General features: G+C 53.9%; 1 protein-coding gene across 6 annotated transcripts in view; it reads left to right on the forward strand.

The window, feature by feature from the left end:
• Nucleotides 1-18,539, forward strand: part of ZFPM1 (zinc finger protein, FOG family member 1) — a 119,362-nt gene that overhangs the window by 52,977 nt on the left and 47,846 nt on the right. For 5 of the 6 annotated variants that reach the window (XM_077830831.1, XM_077830829.1, XM_077830827.1 and 2 more), the window contains one exon: nucleotides 4,192-4,287. In XM_077830831.1, coding sequence (XP_077686957.1) covers nucleotides 4,192-4,287 — 96 coding nt within the window. The remainder of the gene's footprint in view (nucleotides 1-4,191; nucleotides 4,288-18,539) is intronic. The other variant, XM_077830828.1, reaches the window with a different exon arrangement.

Genomic DNA, 18,539 nt, shown 5'->3' on the forward strand with positions numbered 1-18,539 from the left:
CATAAGGAGACTCCTCCCTGATGTCGGGGGAGCTGCTGGCTGGGCCCGGGGGACATCTCTCGTGGCTCATTGACCACCTTCTCCCTCCAGGCCTCTGCCCCGCAGGGTTCACAACTCCACGCAAACGTGGCGGGTGTTCGGCTCTCTGTTTGGCGATCAGCCTGGGAGGAGCAACTTCCGTGGGGCCTGAGATCTGGCAAAAGGTACCCAGGCCTCCACCTCGAAATGCTTCCTAACCTGACCCTCCCATCGGAAGGTGCCCTGGCACAGTAATTCTGACTTTGGTCCAGCCGGTGCCCCTTTGCCCCAACTTTCACTAGTGCAGCCAGTGGAAGGAGGAGATGGGCTCTTCCTGTGTTCACTGGAGGGCCGTTTCTTGACCCGTCTCTCTCTGGCAGCCCCTTTGCTTGACAGTCTGGTGGAGGCAACCTGAGCTTGTATGGGGGAGGGTACTGGGAGCCAGAAGCAGGAGCGTGGAAACTTGAGGTGTGATATGGACACCGAGCTGACTGCTAATTGGCCTCATGGCTGCATGTCCGTTTCAGCTCCTCTAACCGTCCCTGTGTAGTGATCTGAGGACAGCCCTCCCCTCGAGCGCACGAGCCCAGAGTAGGCATACATCTCCAAGGGAGTGCGGGGGATGCAGGAGTGGGTGATCCGGCTAGTAGGTACAGGGCTGCATTGCACCTCTTTAAATGGGCCAGTGCAGTCTGGTGACATTGGCTAGCAAGTACAAAGTGACCCATAAAGTGGAGCCATTCTGCAGCCGCTAAGGATCGTGGAACAGGTTCGTGGATAGCTGTCTCTCTCCCCAGTGGAAACGTGCACAGGATGTTGCATGGGTGTCATGGTGATGTCACTGGAGGAAGTTGCCCCGGTTAGGCATGGATCCAGTGGCGTGATGCTTGCTACCTGGTCATTTGCTTCCTGTCCAAACAATCATGCAGCATCCCTGGCTGGCACGCAGCAATAATCCGCAGCCACACTGCACCCCATCCTGGGAGGTGACTGCATTTCATGCCGGCGCAAAGCGATCCTAGCTATATTGGGGAGGGGGTGCGAAGTGTAATCAGTTAATGTTTGCAGTGCCCTTTGAGATCAGTGGTGCCAAGACAAAGCCAGGTGATCTTAATAAACCCAGTCGTGCCCAGGTGTGAGGAGTACCAGAGTCTTAGATCTGATGCACATTTTGGAGAGGGTTAGTTTCTTTTCCCTGCCTGGAGCTGAAACACCCTCTCATCCCGTGCGCGGTGCGGATCATAGACACACCCCTTCCTGGGCCGGACCCCACCAGGTGGCTCTTGCAGTCAGATTCCACAATCGCCATGTGCTGCTGTTATTTCCTTGCAGGCACCCACCCTCCGTCAAAGTCCGAGACCTGCCATGATAGCAAAGTTTTCCAGAGATCGATGCCACCAGAAGATTCTGGCCTCTGACTTGGCAGTCAATAAACCCGAGCACTTGCCCCATAGATAAAGGGAAGGAAAGCTCCCCAGGAAGGAGGCCTTGAGCAAAGGGAGCAGAATGTTAAATCTCCTGATAATCTTCCCAGATAAGGGACAGCTAGCATGGTAGGAGAGCATGAGCTCCTCCAAGCCAGAGTCTTGTCCATGACCCTCTGTATCTCTTCCCCTCGACCCCGTCCCCGCTGAATGTGGCCCTGAGTCATCCACCAAGCGCGATGGTGGTTGAGGTGGTCTTGGGGGGCGGGGGTGGGGTTGTTGAAGGAGGCTCCTTTTGAGGCGAAGTGGTTTGTTGCTGGCAGACTTTGCTCCCCGCTGGGCTGGGCTGACAGAGGAAGCGAGTGGCTCTTTATCTGATTGGGGAGCTCGGTGCAGTTCCGAGGTTGGGGGGTTAGGGAGGTGGAAATGCAGCCGGAGAGCTGCACCTGGCACTAGGCTGCTTTGATAAAAAGGTGATAATGCAGATACCGCCGAGCGGCACTAACGGCCGCGAGAGCTTTCAGCGAGATGGATAAAAATCAATATGCCAGGCACTTTGATTTATAGCCAAAAATAATAGGGCTTTTATGCCCAGGGATTGATTTATTTGATGTTAATCATCCCGCTTATCACCTGTATTAATATTGCCAATGCTGGTGACGTCACCCAGGGGCGTTCTTTATGGTGCCGATCGATTTGGGCTTTGCAGTGGTTATCCGCCCTGGACGTGAAGACAAACATGCACTTTGGGCGCTAATCTGTCGCACTGTCATATGCAGATAGGCTTATCGGCACCATCTTTAACAGCAGTTAATGGAGAAAATAATTGTTATCAAGTTGCTATGTAGATACCACAAAGAGAGCCATGCCGGGAGCTGTATTTCAACAGGCTCCCTGACATGGGGCCCTTGGTGGGAGGAAAGGCAAGGAGGTTCCTTTCCACAGGTTCCCTCAGGCTTTTGAATGTTAATGAGAACTTCCAAGTCCACAGAGAAGGAGAGAGGGGTCTCTGCCTGGTTCTGAACTGGCAACTCCTGCTCTGGGAACTCGGGGGGAAAGTGCTGAAATCTGCACAGCCATCCATCCAGATGCTCACCCACTCTTGGTTTGCTCTCGGGCGTATAGTGTCAGTCTCTCCTCTCTTTGCATGTGTCGCGTGCTTGAATGCTTCTCTGGCATGATCAGGGTGGACATGAAATTTACAAACACCGGCACGTCAGGCAATCCCTCTCCTTTAGCTGAAGGCCTTGCTCCCACCTGGTTAGTGTTGTGCGATATCCCTCTGCCTGGGGCAGCTGGCAGGAGACCGAGGGTCAGGTGTTGGCCCCGTGCCGTTACACAGTTGCGTTAGTGGCCAGTAGCTCGCTGGTTGCATGCGTGCAACTGATCACCATTCCTGGAGCATGTTTTGCTAATGCAATTCTAAAAATCTGCCCCGAGTTGCTCTTAAATCCACAAATGCCAATTCTTCCCGCCCTGCTACGCCCCCCTGCCCCCCACACCCATCCCGTCTCACTTTCTCCCGTGCTGGCAATGCTCTTCTCTGGATCGACAGGGAAGTTCCCTTCCGTGCGTGGATAATACGAGTCCATTCCAGGTCCTTTCCAATTCGATCGGCCAGCGCACATCAGTCCTGACCCCGCCCCCTGCTGGTGCCCAACCCCCACTTGTTACTCTAATCCTATCTCCCAGGCTGCTGCTTACCACCCCGCTTTGCCAGTACTCCTCTGACCTGGGTCCAGCCCTCCGTTGTGTTCTAGTCACAAGGCCCCATTTCACTTGCCCCATACACGAGCATGCTGCTACGTCAGTGGATGCTGCCCTTGCAGGACTTTCCCGCAACACCTAAGTGTTGACCTGGGGCACGTCCGCTGTTCAAGTGGTTGGCTGTGCCCGCAGCAGGAACTTCCAGCCACGTCGATTTGCACAGCAGTGGGGTTGCATATGGACTAATACCTGCTTAAGAAGGGTTTCAAGATGGCTGCTATTCCCTTGTTCACGGTTAGGAACCCAGGAGTCCTGGATGGAAAGGCTCCCTCCTGCTCGCTTGCACTTGGAACACCTGCAGAGTAGACAGGAAGGACTGGGGTTCCTGTCTTGGCATTTTATTAGTATTGGCGGTATCTTAATGCCTAGGAGATCTCCATGGATCAGACGCTAGGTGCTTTACAAATGCAGAAGAAAGACAGTCCATGCCCAAGCAGCTTCCAATCCAAGTACAAGGCAAGAGGCCACCGATGGGGACGGACCAATGGGGGAGCACAAGGAAGCCAGAATGACAGGCTGTGGTCTCAGCGCACCAGCTGCCTAACCATTGTTGAGGTTTTTTGTAGGCTTCACTGCAGAGAGCAGAGGCTTGAGGAGAGATTTGAAGGGAGAGGATGAGATGGCTTTGCAGGTGTTTACAGGAAGCCCTCCCCAGGCGCAGAGGGCAGCCTGGGAGAAAGGACAGAGGGGTTTGTTTGAAAAGGTAGCAACTGGGCAATGGAGGCTGGCATCATGGGCTGATCGGGACTGAGCTTGGAGGTTTGGGAAGTGAACGAGAGATGAGTAAGGTGGGGAAAGGCCGTGGAGTTCTACTCGGTGAAGAACATCCTCGGGCATCACTTGCTATTGTGTCCCGTTTGTGATGGCCCTTTTCCGCTGGGCTTTTGGGCTGGCTGAGGAGTCCCCAGCATGGTGGGAAGTTGTAGCTGACGTTCCTCTTGAGCTTGTGTGACACGGTAACAGGCCGTTTCTTCCATTCCAGAAGCAGAGTCCAGAGAAGCCTTGGAAAGTCCCAAGGAGTCAAAAAAGCAGGAGCCTGGAGAAAATCTGCAGGAGCTGAATCCATGGAACGGGCCAGGTAAATCCCCCCTATCCCCAAAACATGTCCTCTGCCCCATCCTGAACCCTGCTGGGACACCCTGCACCCTCGAGGAGGGAGGGCTCAGCAGCGCGTAGTGCCACGTTTCGGCCCCTGTGCTCTCCCTGTGAGGAGCATGTCCTACGCCGTCTTCCAGCTGAACAGTGCTGTGGCTCGACCTCGGATGGAGGCAGCGGCCAGCCTGGCTGCCGGGTTTGATGGCTTTGACTTTTCTCTCATGCTGCTCATTGTCTCTGGGCTCTTCCTTGGTTGGCCAGTCATGTATGACCAGGCAGATACGAACGTCTTGAATGTCAGTGTCTTCCCGGGCCGCTTGCCTTTCAAAGGGCTCCGTGGAGGCGGCTGGGAGTAGCTCGGCCGGCGAGTGACCTTTTGAGAAGAATGGGCGCCAATGTCTCCGGAGGTCTGGTCACACAGTGACGCTGGGGTGACAGCTGGAGGGCGTGGGGAAGTGGGTGAGCAGTCTCCTGATCTCAACAAGGAAACCTGAATAATGCTCCGCGGGGAGGAAACCCAACCCCTCCAGCCTCCTCCGACACACACGGATTTAGCAACGAGCGGGGCAAGTTACAAACGACTTGAATGTGCGGCCCCAGAAATGGGGGCGTTGAGAGAAATACACCGTCGATGGTGTATTTAGCCATTGTAGGCAGCAGAGACTCGGGATCCGAGCACCCCCAGACTTCCCGCATCTGAAGGAGGGGAGAGGGTTGGAATCTGAATTCCAAATCCGAATGCCACATTTGTCATGTCCCCCCACCCCCTAATATTCCTAAATTCCAAGGCCAGAAGGGACCACTGTGATCAGAAAGTCTGATCTTCTGCGGAACGCAGGCCAGAGAACAAAGGAAGCACAGCTGGTGGCCTAAACCTGGGATTGAAGCAGGAACTGCATTTGCTCCCCTTTTCTGTACCTTCAACTCATTTGTGGTGTGGCTTGCAGGCTTTCTTGCCTCCAGCCTCAAAACAGGTGTCTTTGATCCTAAAGGAGGCTCAGAGCAGGGTAACAAAGGAGATTGGGGTCTGGTAGGACTTGTGCATGATTGAATATTACAAACCTCAGGATTTAGCCAGGAGAAAGGAAAGAGCCAGAGGGGACACAGGTCCTGTCCCTTAACAGAAGAGTATGGGGTCATTTGATGACATGGTGAAGGACAGTATATTTACCACTAATAGGACTAGATGTAAACTTGCAGCCAACCTGTGGAACTCACTGTTGCAGGAGAGCAGAGTCAGATACTGTTGCAGGAGCCGATACTGTTGCAGGAGCCAATACTGCAGCTGGATTTCTTTTGAAAGGACTTGAATAGCTATTAATTGTTTATTTGTATTAATGTAGTGCCTGGGTTATAACTGCATGCTGATATCACACTGAAGATGCTTCAGGGTGAGAGCTAGGTAGCATGTGGTGTCAGGAAGGAGGAGTTTTCGATAGACAGCGTTGCACGCGTGGCAAGGTGATCCAGGGATGATGTTTTTTTCCCTTCCTCTGGAAAAAATCACCCAGCGCTGACCGCTACGTGACTGGATTTGCGATGCCAGCTCTGGCCATTGGTCTACGTTCCTACACAGTCACAGTGGGTCTTTGATAGCATCATGGCAACCACAAGAAGAGAGCTAGAGTGGTTAGTGATGTTATCAAAACCCCAAGAAGTGTCTATAGCCGTATATCGCCGTCTTCCTGTCTTGTCATCTCTGTTTTTTGAGTCTGAATGTCTTTGCGTGATGCCTGCCAGACAGTACAGTGCTGTGCACGCTATCTGGGCCCTTGGTGGGCCTATCGCTGTGGTATCTAGAAACCAAGCGGAAGACACAGTCTCTTCCCAAGGAGCTTACGGTCTTGGCTTGGTAACGTTTGGCCATGGTGCCCAGGTGGAAGGTCCCCTCCCCCAAATCTGGGCGAGGATCGCTATAGACCTTACACTTTAACAGACGTGCAGTATGTGTGGATATCCTCCTTGCGACTGAGAGGACCATTGGGCTGTCCTCTTCGTAGGTGAAGATGCTCCAAACGTCCGTTTAGGTCTCCCTTATACTCCCCAGTGTGTCACGCTCCTATCTAGTGGAGCTGCGTGGGATGGGATGGGATGGGGGTAGGGTGAGGGAAGGGCTGGGGGGAGAGCTGCGGAAAGAGAGATGTTAGGTTGGGTTTTTAAAAAAAGAAGAACTGGGTTTCCCTCCCCTCTCTGCTCGAGCCCTCGTTGCATGCTGGGAAGGGGTGACCTTGGGGCTCGATTGCTATCGGTTTGACTTTGGACCTTTGGGGAGAAGGGCCCGTGAAGCTCTCGGCTCTGTGGCTTTGCCTGCGTGTGCCTTATCGATCAGGCCCTTCCTCCCTTCCCTAGGTGCCACCCATGGCAAAGACCACCTGACGAAGGACTGGCCTCTGGCCCCTGCTTAGGGCTGCCTGGCTAAGGCGGGGCCTGTCGGTCACATTAGAGATTGTCCCGGCTCTGCTATTGAAGCAGCTGGGAAACGCCAAGTGCCAGGGCACATGTGCAGCTCCCATGACCCCGTCGCCAGCGGCTTTGCCTCATCTGGTGAAATACCCACTGGCAACAAGCTCCGTGGCACTGAGCAGGCCCCATGCCATGGCTAGCCCTGCGTATCCGCCTAGGGGGCAGACGTTTCTCTTGGTGCAAAGCGACCAGGAGTGTGAGTGGTGGGGGGGCGCTGTGGCAAGTCTGGGGATCAGTCCTGCCACCTTCCCTATGGGGCCATGCCCATTGGGGATGGGAAGGGCCTGACAGAGCGCTGAGCCCGTCCCTTGGCTGGGGCAGGAGAGTTAACCAGCCTCCTCCCCCCCATGAATCTCTCTGCTGTTTGCTGCTGATACTGTCAGTGGTCCCCTCCCTCCCCCCCTTCCCCCGTTTAAACTCATCAAGGAAGGGAAATGTGCTCCAGTTGATATCCCTGGCCCTTCCTGGATGCGTTGGCAGGAAGTATCTGTGCGGCTTCCACCTCGCCAATCTCCTCTTTATCGGCTCCCTCCCACCCCGGCCCTTTGCCCTAGTGACCACGGAGGGAGGCGGAGGAGAGGTGACGTGATGTGTTCTTTTTCTCCGATCTCTCATCCTCATTAGCCTAATTGCTAATAAGCAGCCTCAGCCCAGGCTGTTCTGCCTCTTCCTTTTACAGCACTGCTTTCCAGCCAAGCAGCTTCCCCGCTTCCTATCCCCCATATTCAGATCCGCTCTCCTCTGGCTGACTGGTCACCTGGTGGAATGAATTGGACGGGGGAAGTCAAGGGGTTGTGGGGCGGGGTAAGCAGCATGATCAGGACCCCTCCAAGCCAGGGAATAAAAAGCAAGGTATTCCTATTCCACCCACATCCCAGCAGTTGGCAGTGCCAGGGGAGATAATTAAGGGGTTGGATACTTAATTTAATTGGGTTATTGTCATCGTATTTTCCACAATACCTTCAGCAGCTTTGTCTCACTGCTCAGCACCTCTTAGGAAGCTGGGAGGTCAAATCTCCCGTGTAATTTTCCTCCACAACATGCCCTGGGCAAGCTGGTCAGGTTCCCCGCGAGTGCCATCCTGGGAATGCTGTTTTGCGACGAGGTTGCTGGCTGGTGCTGAGCCACTCACCTTGGGTTTGTTTTTGTAGGGTTGCTTCTGAGTCCTGAGCAGAGTTTGGGGCTCAGCGGCGTGTGTGCACATACACGCTTGGCGTTAGGGGCTAGAGCCCTTGTCACTTTTAAGCTGGGAGGAGAACGATCCACAGTGTGATGGGGCTGCCTGTTCTGGCACGGGAAATCCCTTCTGGTCCTATGTCCCTAATGACACTGCATACAAACGGATCTAAAAGGAGTGGGGGAGAGAGTTCCATGCTTGGCCCCAGCATCCCTCTCCAGCTGCCCGAGAGGCCGAAGCAGCAGTGAAATAGGAGAGGCTTGGAGCCGCCCTGCATGTCGTCTTTCAGTCGGCTGAAGGTGTGCGTGGAAAGTGGCACCGGTTTCTCATCTCCCTCCCCCGCCCTCGCCAGAGTGAGTTATTTGCATTCTTTATGTAAAAGAGATTTTATTATCACCTTCTCCCAGCCCATCTCTATTCTGGTAATTGGAGCGATATTAATTTCTGTGTGGCTGGGAGTTGATGGCAGTCCGGCGATGCTGGAGCGATAGGGTGTTCCTTTCGAGCTAACCGCCGCGATAGGCCGTCTATCAGCCTCCGTGCAGGCACTGCACTTATCAGGAATAGAACTGGCAAAAAGGGAAACTTTGAGCAGCCTGAATTTTCTTTTTATCTGGCAGGATCCGCCACATGTCAGCAATGGCAGCTGTGAAGATGCAGTGTGAAGGGGGAGCGGGGGAGCGGCTCTGCTCCCAGCCGCCTTTCTTTGTGCCTCTCTGGATCTCACTTCTCATCTGCTCCGCGTGCGCTTCCTCTGGGACTTGTGGGGCTTGGCGGGGGAGGGGAGAGGTGTCTCCCGGGATTGCCTCTTGCGCCAGGCTGAGCTGCGCCCGGGCACTTGCCGTAGCAGCATCACTTTCCTCTCTGGGATTGTCACGAAGGAGAGCGGCAAAGGGGCGAGGTAGCTCGCCATCATGCCCCGCTTGCTGACCCCTTGGCCGCCTCTCCGTGACAGAGGAGAGGTTGCCTGCGATGCTAAGTCCTGGGGGACGGCCGGAGGATGAAGTTGTTTTGAAGGAGGCCGCATAACGGAATGACTCCTTTAAAGGAGATGCTGGCAGGTGACTCCAAATTGCTGAATGCGACTGAGCTTCGCTCGGGAAGCCCCCTGAAGGACCTATTTCCAGGATTGTTTTAAACATACCAGTTCATGGCTTGTGTCGCTTGGGAGGGGGAAAGCAACATGTTTTTGTAGGGCCTACAGAAATGGCTTCCACTTTGCTCTGGGCACAAACAGCTGGCTAATGAGGCGTCCACGTTTTAACCAGTGGCCCCCTTGCGTAGGGTCATGGAATCCTGCTGGGATGGGCCCCTGGGTGAGGGAAAGGGCTCCTTCTGCGTGGCTATTGGTCACTGATTGCGGAGAAGAGACGGCTTTGCCCTGCCGCAACCTTGTTGGGAGTGTCTCAGCTCCACCCCCTAGGCTGGCTAGATCTTGCGGCCTCCATACACTGGCAGAACTCCCCGTCTGCCTGGGAGTGTTTCTCCTCCCACCCCTGTTGGCTTCCAGACCTGGGCCTCTTGCATGGATGGCCACCAGGTGACAGCCCCCTCCTCTCCCCTCTAACATGCAACAAGGGCTTTTTGAGCAAAGGTGGGCTGCGAGCCTACATATAAGGGCTATACTTGTAGCTGGACCCCTCCGCCCCCATCTGCCTGGGCAGCTAATGTCACCTGTGAAACTGGTCACACCCCCATTCTGCGGGGGCCAGTCTTGCTAGAGATGCAAAGGTTTGGACCCCCCCTTACTTGACTGGCACATGCCAAAGGGGGGCATGGTCCAGCTCAACTCAAATTTGGGAGTGAGTGTGAGTGTAAAACTTTGGCTGCAGAGTTGGGATCTGAACTCCCAGCATGCAGGGCAGATCAGATCTTTCACCTAAAGAGAGCAAGCATGGACACTTATCTGCATGCCCTTCACCCCCTTCTTCCCCCTTCCCCCCCATTTCTATGTAAAGTTTGCCCCTCGTTAGGAATTCACAATTGCCACTGCGGTAGCACCCAAGTTGCCCGAGGCGATACACAGACTTGTGAAGACATAATCAGTATCGCCATCCAGTAGCATTTAAAAGCGATCCCCTTAAAATCATGAGATGGGCTTTAAAATCAAGATCGGTTTTTTAAAGGGGGTTCCTTTGATCTCCCTTCTGATTTTGGTCCTTTGGGGTGCGCTTGAGGGACATTTTTAAGCTTCTCTATGAAACCATGAGACCTGGAAACTTGTCCTCTCTTTTAAATGAAAGCTGGGCTTGCCAGAGACATAGGGGTGGAAGGGACCTCCTGGGCCATGAAGTCCAGTCCCTGCTATCTCAGATTATCCTGTTCATAAACTTATCAAACTCCATCATCAAGCCAGGCCGGGGTTGTCTGGGAAACTGTTCCAGAACTTCACTCCTCTGAGGGTTAGAAGCCTTCTAATTTCCTGCCTAAATTCATTCATGGCCAGTTTATCCCCATTTGTTCTTGTGCCAACATTGTCCTTTAGCTTCCAGGGTTGTTGTTCCTCCCTAGTGTTTACCCCCTGCTGTATTTATAGAGCACAATCCGATCCCCTTTCAAACTGTGTCTAGCTAGGCTAAACAAGCCAAGCTCTCTTAGCGTACGTCTAGGCCACATGAAAACACCTGCAGCAAATGAGTCTCCAAGCCCAGGTCCACAGACTCAGGCTCGCACTAGAGCACAAAAAATGGTGGTTTCTGTATTCCTGCTTCATCTCTGAAGCCCGGCGAGAGGGGTGGGTCTCCGAGCCCAAGCAGGAAGATCTAGCGAGCTATTTTTAGCACTGTAGCACGAGTCCCACAAGCCCGAGTCTGTAGACCTGGGCCCTGAGACTCACTGCTGTGGGGTGTTTTTGCAGTGTCGACGTCCCCAAAGTCTCCTTCCATACGATCGGCTCTCCATTCCCCTGGTCACCGTAGCAGCCCTTCTCTGCACCTGCTCCAGTTTGTGTTCCCCTTTCCTGAACATGGCTGGCCAGATTAGTATCCATTTTCCACATGAGGGATGGATTTAAAGCCTTGGCACTCGGAGAGATGTAAAACCCTAAATATCACAAATATCGTGATAGAATCGTGAGAGTGGGCGACTCTGTTCTCCCAGCTTCATAAGGGTGGATTTTGCCCCACAGCTGTTCAAGTGTCCCGGAGATCCCATTTGAAGGGGCCGTGTCAATTCATTGGATCACTCAGTTTGAAAGTGTTTGAAACACCCAGCATGCTTTCCCCCGTTGGTGTTTACGCTGTTTGTTCACCTCGCCTGTATCTCTTTGCTCCACACCTGGAGCGAGACTGGTCAGTTTCACTTCCTGGTTCTGGTGCACTAGGCATAACTGTTTCCAGCTCTGCAGGGGTTAAGCTTGCTACTGTCCCTTTTAGCTTTTTCCCCTTCCCCCTCTGCCAGCTACTCATGTGGGTCCATTTTTGTTTATGAAGCAGTGCAGCTGCCAGCAGAGGGGAAGCCTGGCATCTGACCTGGTGCAGCTGCCTCTGAAGTCCATAGAAGTTCTCCATTGAGGCCTCACAGGATCAGTCCCATATATCCCCTTCCTCACGTGACCCAACAGGTTCGTTTCTTGCAGGCCTCCCTCCTGCTAGGGAGAAGGGGTCCCCTTCCCTCCCACGGCTCGCACACACTCTCAGCATTGGCTGGCGGGGGTGTAGACTTTTCCTTCCTGGAAGGCTGATCCAGGGCCCATTCCTCGGACTCAGGTGGCCATGCTCCATATGGTCAGTTTCCTATGGCTCTAGGGACCTGCGGCTCATCCATGAGCCTAGATCTTCCCTGTTCTTCATTCCTCTGTGTCTAGGCAGTGCCCCTCTCCCATGCCCCCATTTTGGATTTCTTCGTTCTGCTCCTCCCGTCTTCTTTCTGATGTTCCCCCCCCACACCCTCCCCCGTTTAATTTCTCTAACCCGGTAGCAGGTTGGATACCCCCCTCCAATCCACTTCCCCTGGGCTGATGAAACACCTCGCACTGGGTTGTAGAGTTCCCTGTGCACTGGGGGGACCCCTTCCCATGTCTCCTTGGTAATCTCTCGCACGGGCTGTGTGACATGCTGACTGAACGTGAAAGGCAGGGGAGAAGGAATATTTTTATCTTTGAAATGACCTTGTTCACTGGAGGTGGCTGGCTGCTTAAAATTCTGATATGCAAATAGCTGATAGCTATAATCTATAATCCTCAACTGGGGAGCGTTTACAGAGGTACTGTGCCATTTCATTTTCCTCCTATTTTATAGGCTGGCTCTTGTGCTGACCCATAGTGCTCCCTACTCAAGTCCTGACTGGCCAGCCAGTTTGTTGCCCATTTCAAAAGGAGACCATCCTCCTTCACGGTGGGAGGATTCTGCTAAGAGGAGTGGGGCAGGAAAGTAGCTCCTACCTGGGATGGGCAAGTGACTTCACAAATTGCTGCCTTCAGTCGCTAAGGCTTAATCTCTAGACTGACTTCGCTCCTTGTTAAAAATAGCTTCTAGCCAATCCTGGGAGAGAATAAGGTGCACGGGTCTGTTTTATGCTGATTTTCAGATTCAGTAGGCCCCTTCCAAAGGATCAGATGCTCTCACCCTTCCCTTCCCTTCCTTCCTACCCTAGTCCTCTGAGGCACCATGCCCAAGACTGCCCCCTTGCAGAGGCTGGTTTTTTAATTTCTTAATACCCCAGAAGGAGGCACCATTCAGAGATTTGAGGTGCTGGAGAGACAACCCCCATCTCTCAGGCTTTATCTAAGGTGTGTGTGTATATTTCAGCATGAACGCATCAGGTTGGAGTTCCACTGGGGCTCGCCTAGCGGTTCAAGGATGGAGATGCAGTCCTCGGGCATCCATAGCTGTAGCTAGATGCTGATCCAGGCACTGCATCCAGTTGGCCAGAACTTGAAACCCTTCTGGTTCTGGGAGATCCGGTGCAGTCATGATCAGACCCCAGAGCAGGCCGGCCCGTAAGCATCTCATCCCTTTCCTTGGTCCGTGAGCATGTACTATCACATTATGGAGCACCCTTAATGACCCCATAATCAGCGGTGTAGCTAGCTTTAGACCTCCATTCTCACTGCACCCAGCTTCCTTAAATCTTTGACTGTTTGTGATTGGCTAAGAATAGTGCACACTGGTACTCATCGCTAGCACACCCTGCTTCTGTCGCCCAGTTCTCTCCCGGCTTCTAGTCTTTTCATCTCCACCTGTCGTCTTTTGTCTTCCGGACTCTTCTCTCTTTGGGGCTGGAGCTGCCCCTTACGATGGGGGGGTCACTGAGTCTCGTCCCTCCCCCCAGTGTCTGGTTAATCTGGGTTGTGATCTCATCTGAATTGGATACTTGTCAGAAATGGCATTGTTCTGCCACAGAGCACGGGTAGCTGTACCTCATTGGAACCAATGATACCGGGACTTCAGTGTGAAAAACGAAGGCAATTCCTAGACGCCAAACCTTTCAAGATCGGTGTAAATTCACATCCTTGATTACACCCAAAAGCCTCACTGGCAAATTGCTAGTAATTGCAGGGCATTCATGGTTTTTAAGTTGCCACAAACAGCCTTACTCTGACTCTGTAACGCCATCTGCCTCTTCCACCCTGTGTATAGCCGTTTTAATAGCCCCAGATGACCTTCCCCTTCATCTTTTGATGTACACTGGGTACCACACGAGACTAACTACCCCATTCCCTTCCTGCAAGGATTCAGAAACTGCACTGTGAGGTGGCTTCTAGAACCAAACCTCCAGGTACCTTTCTCAGGGGAAGTGGGTGAGAGTTAAGGTTGTTTATGGAACTGGTTCAGGCATCAAGGTTGCGGAGAAGTAATGAGTTCTTCCCCCTCATTCATCACCAGGCTAAGCTCTTTACTGGCAGTCTTGTGCAACCCAGGCTAGCTCGGTGTCCAAGTATGGTAGATTTACTGTAACAATGGCTCTGCTGCCCCATTCAGGTCTGGTCTGTATCGACTGCACTAAAGACTGCGAAGACATAATAGTAATTTAGGGATGGTGAGTGTCTCGGTGATGGGAAGGGCTCCGTGCTCTATAATTAGCCTGAACAGCCGAGAGATGGCCACGTACGATCCCTTGCTTCACTGGCGCTTGGCTAAAAGGACGCTGTTGCCATGACAAGTCATACTGGGAGACCCCCAAATTCATACTGGAGTTTCTGAAATGGCTTTCGACCATACTGATTAAACTGCCCAGACACACAGTTGCACACAGCCGTGCAATGGAAGCGTGTGCGTGGGATTACCAGAGACGCACATGCAACCTGGGTAGTTGCATGTCCAAAATGGCGGGGGAGCTACCTAATTGGCTCTTTGCACACCTCGAGTACACACTCTGTCGACCCAGTCCTGGTAGCTCCTGTTTGCACATGCAAATGAATTCACTTTTGAAACCCCGCCCCTTCATCTCTCGAAATCCTTCCACGTTTAACTTGTGCGTGCAAACTTTTTCTTTTTAAAATTTTTTGCAGGGCGCCCAGCTTGGGCAGTGGAATTAAACTCCTTGCCGCTTGTGCCCTAGTTCATCGTGGGTGTGATGGGGATGACTTTCCCTGCCCCCCACACTATCTCCCCTCCACTAGCCCCACGTTATTTTTAGTTCCACTTTTAAAATCTCAAATGCACTATTTATTTGGGGAGGGAAGTTAACAAACCTTTTCCCTCCCCCCACCCTTTTTTTAAAGTGCTCTAAATCTGAGTCTTAAATAGTTCGGTAGTGTCTCTTTAAGGGACTTGGCGTCCACCACTCCCCCCCCACCCCGGCAAGTTCTCTTGGCTGGGTGGTGAGTAATCTGGAAGGCAAGCTGGCCCTCTGGGGAGGGGGGCACAGGGGAAGTGTGTCCAGCAGTGCAGATGAGAAATAGGGGAGGGAGATTTAAGTGTGCCAAGGTCCCAGGCTGCTGTCTCCCAGGTGTTGAGTGGGGTGGTCCCGTAGCCCAGACTCTAGCTCGAAGTCTCTCCAACAGCTGGACAGGGAGAGGCCTCTGGGAAGTGGAACCCTATGGCCTAATGCTCTGCCATCTTCACTGGCTTCCTGAGTGTTGAGCACTCTTCCCTGTCTCCTTTGCTCCTTCCCCAGGTGTGGATGGGAGGAGAGGCCGCGACAGGCTCCTACTGCCCTCTCCGCTGCAGAGGGGCCAGGCAGCAGCTAGGAAGGAATCTTCCTGGCTCAGCCCCCAGCAGAGCGTCTTCAGGCTTGAGAGGTGGCTGGAGGGTGGGAAGAGGGTGGAGACCGGCATCGGGTCGGGGCACACGTGGAGCAGGCAGGGGGCTGGGAGAAGAGGGAGGGGGAGCAGGTTGCCATAAGCTTGAGGCCTCTCCCAGGAAAGCCATGGCACGCCCCCTTTCCCTGCACTGCCTGGGGTGTCCTCATGGCTGCTAGCTGCTGCACAGGAGCAATTCATTTGAGGCTATTACGGGAATGTCTCCGATGCAGGGCCGATCGATACTCTATCCTTCCGCAGATAGATCAAGCTACCTGCCCCATTCACATGCGTGCAGCCTCTGGCCCCTTCATCATGGCAGCCGCTCGAACCACACAAATACCAATCAGCCCTGTAAAAAGGGAGAAGTAATTGAAAATCTCAACCTCCCCTTCCCCCCCCCCCCCCGCCCCGAGCTGTAACTCTCCCTGTTCTTTATTGTCCCGCTTCCACTTTATGGGCTCTTGTCTTTCAGTTTGTTCCCCATCAAAGATTTAAGTATATCTGCAGCCTTTGGGCCTTTTAATGCTGGCTCATTTATTTGGTTTTATTTGCCTCTGTCCGGGGGTGCGCAGTAAAGATTATTCACTCTTAGTTATGGAGAGTTGGGGTGGCACATTCCCCAGTGCAGCTCCTTGGGAGTTGGTCAGCTAGGGGCCAGCCGGGGCAGCTCGTTTCCAGGTGCCAGAATTTATTTCTGCCTCCCAAAGGTTGACCTGGAATTAGCAGGTCTGTGTGTCTGAGAACTTTCAGGCAGAAGGTTGGAAATGCAGCCACTTCTGGGGTGGAACGCGGGAGCAATTTGAAAGCGCACAGCGACACCGTGGAACAGTGCAGGACAGGAAGTGAAGGAGAAGATCGAATCAGACTGAACGTGCAAGCAGACAGAGTGGGATTGGGGTGGAAAAGCAGGGTCTGTGAAAACTGCCACAATGGTAAGTAGTTATTTGTGGCTCAGTTTTACATCTCACTTGGAAGCAAGCCCCTACCCCGCTGTGGTACTCCTCTTGCCAAGCTAGGGCCTTTAGATCAGCATAGACACAGAGTGAGTTGCGTGTTCCTTTCCCCCCCACAACCCACTCTGGGAATCAGAGCAGTTTCCTTCATCTCTTTGAAAGGCTCCCCGGGACCCAGCCCAACCCCAGTTAGCTTCTGTTCTCAGGCCGATCCCATCCTCACGATTAGAGGAGGGTCTGTCCTTTGCAGTGCCAGCTTCTTGGCTAGGTGGGGAGCTAGTCCCCAGAGCCATCCCATTTCTGTGCCTGCCGGAAGCCTGTGTCTCTTGCCATCTGCCCACAGACTCAGGTGGCACGGAGCATGGCAGTGTCTGCCTCCTCCCGGAGGGGGTAAAAAAATCCCTTCTGGGCTGGGATGTTCTGACATCTCCGAGCAGTCCCAAAGCTGGGGGAGGGTCCAGTGGCAGGGGTTGCCGGCTGCTCCCAGAGGAAGGGGGTTTGACTCTGCATCGCCCAGGGGCTCTCAAAGCACAGGTCTGAATGGCAGCTGCTAGCCCAGGGCGGCCCATGCTTCGAGGAGCACCTGAGAACATGTGTCCATCTGTGTCTCTCTGACTTTCATGCCCGTGGGAGGAGCAGGGCTGTCCGCCCTGGAGAGCGAATGGTGCCCACGGAACCCGCTGGGTTTGGACGGCTTTGTCCACCCCTTCAGCCTGCCCCGAAAGAGTTCAGGATCCCAGGCCTGTATGCTCCTTAGCATCTGAGGGGCTCTACACCCCAGAAGCTGTGCCCAGGCCAGCCCACCCCAGTTAGTTCTCGGCACATTCCCTGCATAGGCACTAAGTTCCCTCGCCCACATACCCCTGTCTTCGGTGCCCTTCGTTACCCACGCTCGCTGCATCGGGGCTGGCGCGGGTCGGCTAGCCCGGGCCCAGCTTGTGCTGTGTCGACATCCCATCTGGGGCTGGGACAAGGCTCACGCCATGGGGCTGAGGGAGGGGCACAAGCTGGGGAGTTGCCCAGCTCGCTCTGCAAAGGGCAGCCCTTCGCTGGCTGGTAGTTGCTGTGGGTGGTGGTCGGCCTAGAGCCAGTGATCCTGAGCAGTCTCGCTGGAGCACTTTACGTAAAGCCCCCTGCCCCTGTAGTGTCCCGACCTCTCCTGCGGCCTTCCCTTTCCTATTGCTGCTGGCTGTGTTTACAGCGATGGCTCTCAGCTGCCCGCCACCACCTCCCCACCCCCGCTGGATTCATTCCTGCTGCCCTGAGCCCAGCCCCATGCAATACCAATCCCTCAGCCCTGCTACGTCACCTCTTTATCACAGGATCGCCAAGCCCTTGCCAGACGCTTCTGAGCCTCACCCCACCTGCCAGGGCATAATATCCTCCCATTGCAGGGACGGTAAATAAAATGAATCAACAGGTGCTGACTTGGTCAGCATCAGGGAGCAGGCGGGAAACCTTGCTAGAAATGGAACCCAGGAGTCCTGCCTGACTCCTAGCCCCCTGCTCTAACCCCTGAATCCCACTGCCTTCAGCACAGAGCAGAGGAAGCGTGTGTGTAGGGGGTGGAATAGCCATGTTCCCATTTACAGAACCCCTAAACATGGGAAGCTCTGACCCCTCCCTCCCCCAATGAAGCTTTCCGGTTTCCCATAGCCCCCTGGTCCCTCGCTGTGCGTGGAAGGTGGGGTCACTTGTCTCTAATTAAAACTGCAAACTCTTTTTCGCCCCCCTCCCCTTTTTCTCCACTCTCTTGTTCAGTTGTGTTTATCTGCACTGTGACTCCTGTCTGTATAATCTCTCTCAGCCTGGAGTCTGTGTGCAAACCTCAAGGTTTATTATCGGGCCGAGCAGGGCCCGGGGAGGCGGGACGGCCTGTGCTGACGGACAGGGCCGGGAGAGATCCTTCTGATTAGTGTGCCGTGTGTGTGTGTGTGTTTGTGTGTTTTCCCTTCCCTTTGGTATGTGTGGGTGGGAAAAATTATTCCAGCGATTTTTCTTTATCGCTTTCAGCTGAGTTTAACACCAACTCGTTCTATTTGTTTTAGATTAACTGGCTTTGGGGGTGGCGGGAGGCAGCACCTGATCATCTGGAACTCGCCTGGATCCAACAAGCACATGGGCCACATGCAGCCCTCCACCCGTGGCCTCTGGTGCTGCCCTGCTGAGTCCCCCGCACCCTTGATAACTCTGCTTGCTGCTCTGGCTCTGTGCTGGTGACTCAGTAGGGGGCACTCTTGTGTCTAGGGGGCGCTGTGCACTAGGGGGCATCGGGGGGGCTGTGCAGCTGGAAGTGTGCTCCTTCGTCTGAGTTCCCAGCCCTTGGGGGCTCATGAAAGACTCATAAGAACCGTAACTCCCAAGGCGCATCGGTATTTGGCCCTATTAACCTGACTCAATCCCAGCCCTGGTTATTACATTCACCTTCCATGATCTGAGCCAGAGCTGCTAAACTT

The sequence above is a fragment of the Eretmochelys imbricata genome, chromosome 12 (genome assembly GCF_965152235.1).
Source record: "Eretmochelys imbricata isolate rEreImb1 chromosome 12, rEreImb1.hap1, whole genome shotgun sequence".
Classification (NCBI taxonomy): Eukaryota; Metazoa; Chordata; order Testudines; family Cheloniidae; genus Eretmochelys; species Eretmochelys imbricata.